Source organism: Trachymyrmex septentrionalis, unplaced genomic scaffold (assembly GCF_001594115.1).
Source record: "Trachymyrmex septentrionalis isolate Tsep2-gDNA-1 unplaced genomic scaffold, Tsep1.0 scaffold334, whole genome shotgun sequence".
In the NCBI taxonomy this organism is placed as follows: Eukaryota; Metazoa; Arthropoda; class Insecta; order Hymenoptera; family Formicidae; genus Trachymyrmex; species Trachymyrmex septentrionalis.
Window position 1 is genome coordinate 168,148 of NW_017305499.1, and position 1,322 is coordinate 169,469.

Below are 1,322 nucleotides of genomic sequence, written 5' to 3' on the forward strand. Positions count from 1 at the left end.
TAAATGTGAAAAAAAATAAGAAGACTATTACATGCAAAAAACTTAATTATGTCTGCAAAAACAATTTTCATCTAATTTCAATCAATATACAATTAATTCATAATGCGGTTATACCGATTAAGACTTTCTGCTGCTGCGATAACTTTAGCGGTACCTACGCTTGTTTCTGTATACAATAACTGTCTATGAAGATTATTTATTTCGACATCATCATAATCTACTATGCCAATGCAACCAACGCCAGCACAAGTTAAATACAATGCTGCAGGGCAACCGAGACCACCAGCTCCGACAATAAGTACAGAACTGTCCTTTATCTTCTTTTGACCTAAAAAAAATGAGAATCTATCAAAAAAATTATGTACTCTCCTACTATACTCTTTTTATACATTGTGTGTGTGTATGTGTGTGTGTGCGCGTGTGTCGCGTGTGTGTACATAAAATTATGTTACGAATATTTTATACATAAGAGAGTTTGACTTGTCATATATAAGATATAGTAAAATATTTTATTAAGAAATTTTTATTATACTTTTCTTTATGCATGTTATAAGCAGTCTTATGGCATACCTTTCACACCAACTTCTTTCAAAAAGAGTTGCCGGCTGTATCTACAAATTTCGTCGTTGTTTAAACCATATTCTTGGGCAATTTGTTTTTCACGTCGCAAATGAGTTAATTTAGCCTCTTTCATACGTAATAGTTCACGTAATTCGGTAATTTCTGCTACTAATTCGTCCTCACTTATATCTATCGATATATTATCCATTATGTGATGATTTTCAAAACTTTACCTTTTTACTTTTTTTAATTCCTTAAACTTAGTTATACAAAAGAATAGATGATAATAATTATTGATGTGAAATAAAAAATATCAATAATAATTTTGAATATTTAATATAAAAATATTTAAAATAAAATCTAGACTTGAATCAAAATGGACGTAATATATAGACTCGATCTATATACTCAATCGTAAAAAAGAATTATTTATATAAAGTTAACTGTATGAAAAGTAACATTTTTTGAGGTTAGAAAATTTGTCTTATTTATCACGTGCATGATATATATCATGATCACGTGGAGAAATCGCACATGCGTAGTAATGCAAACTTTCTTAGCGCGTAAAAATAGCAGAGCGTTTTAATATATGCCTAAAATAATCAGACATATAATATAATAAAAAATTATTATTATTATTGTTATATTATATATATATATAATTATTATTATTGCTTGAATACTGTTGAAAAGGAGTTATATGATATTAAATACATATATAATTAAAATATAAATTTATAATTATGGAACCTAACTCTCTC

The 1,322-nt window shown here is 27.4% G+C and overlaps 1 protein-coding gene across 1 annotated transcript in view; it reads right to left on the reverse strand.

Moving 5' to 3' along the window:
• LOC108750228 (adenylyltransferase and sulfurtransferase MOCS3) overlaps positions 1 to 835 on the reverse strand; it is a 2,136-nt gene extending 1,301 nt beyond the window's left edge. The window contains exons 1-2 of the mRNA XM_018489557.1: positions 571 to 835; positions 115 to 328 (exon numbers count right to left, since the gene is read on the reverse strand). Of these exons, the coding sequence (XP_018345059.1) occupies positions 115 to 328; positions 571 to 769 (413 nt within the window). The 5' untranslated portion in view covers positions 770 to 835. The remainder of the gene's footprint in view (positions 1 to 114; positions 329 to 570) is intronic.
• Between the last annotated feature and the right edge of the window lie 487 nt (positions 836 to 1,322).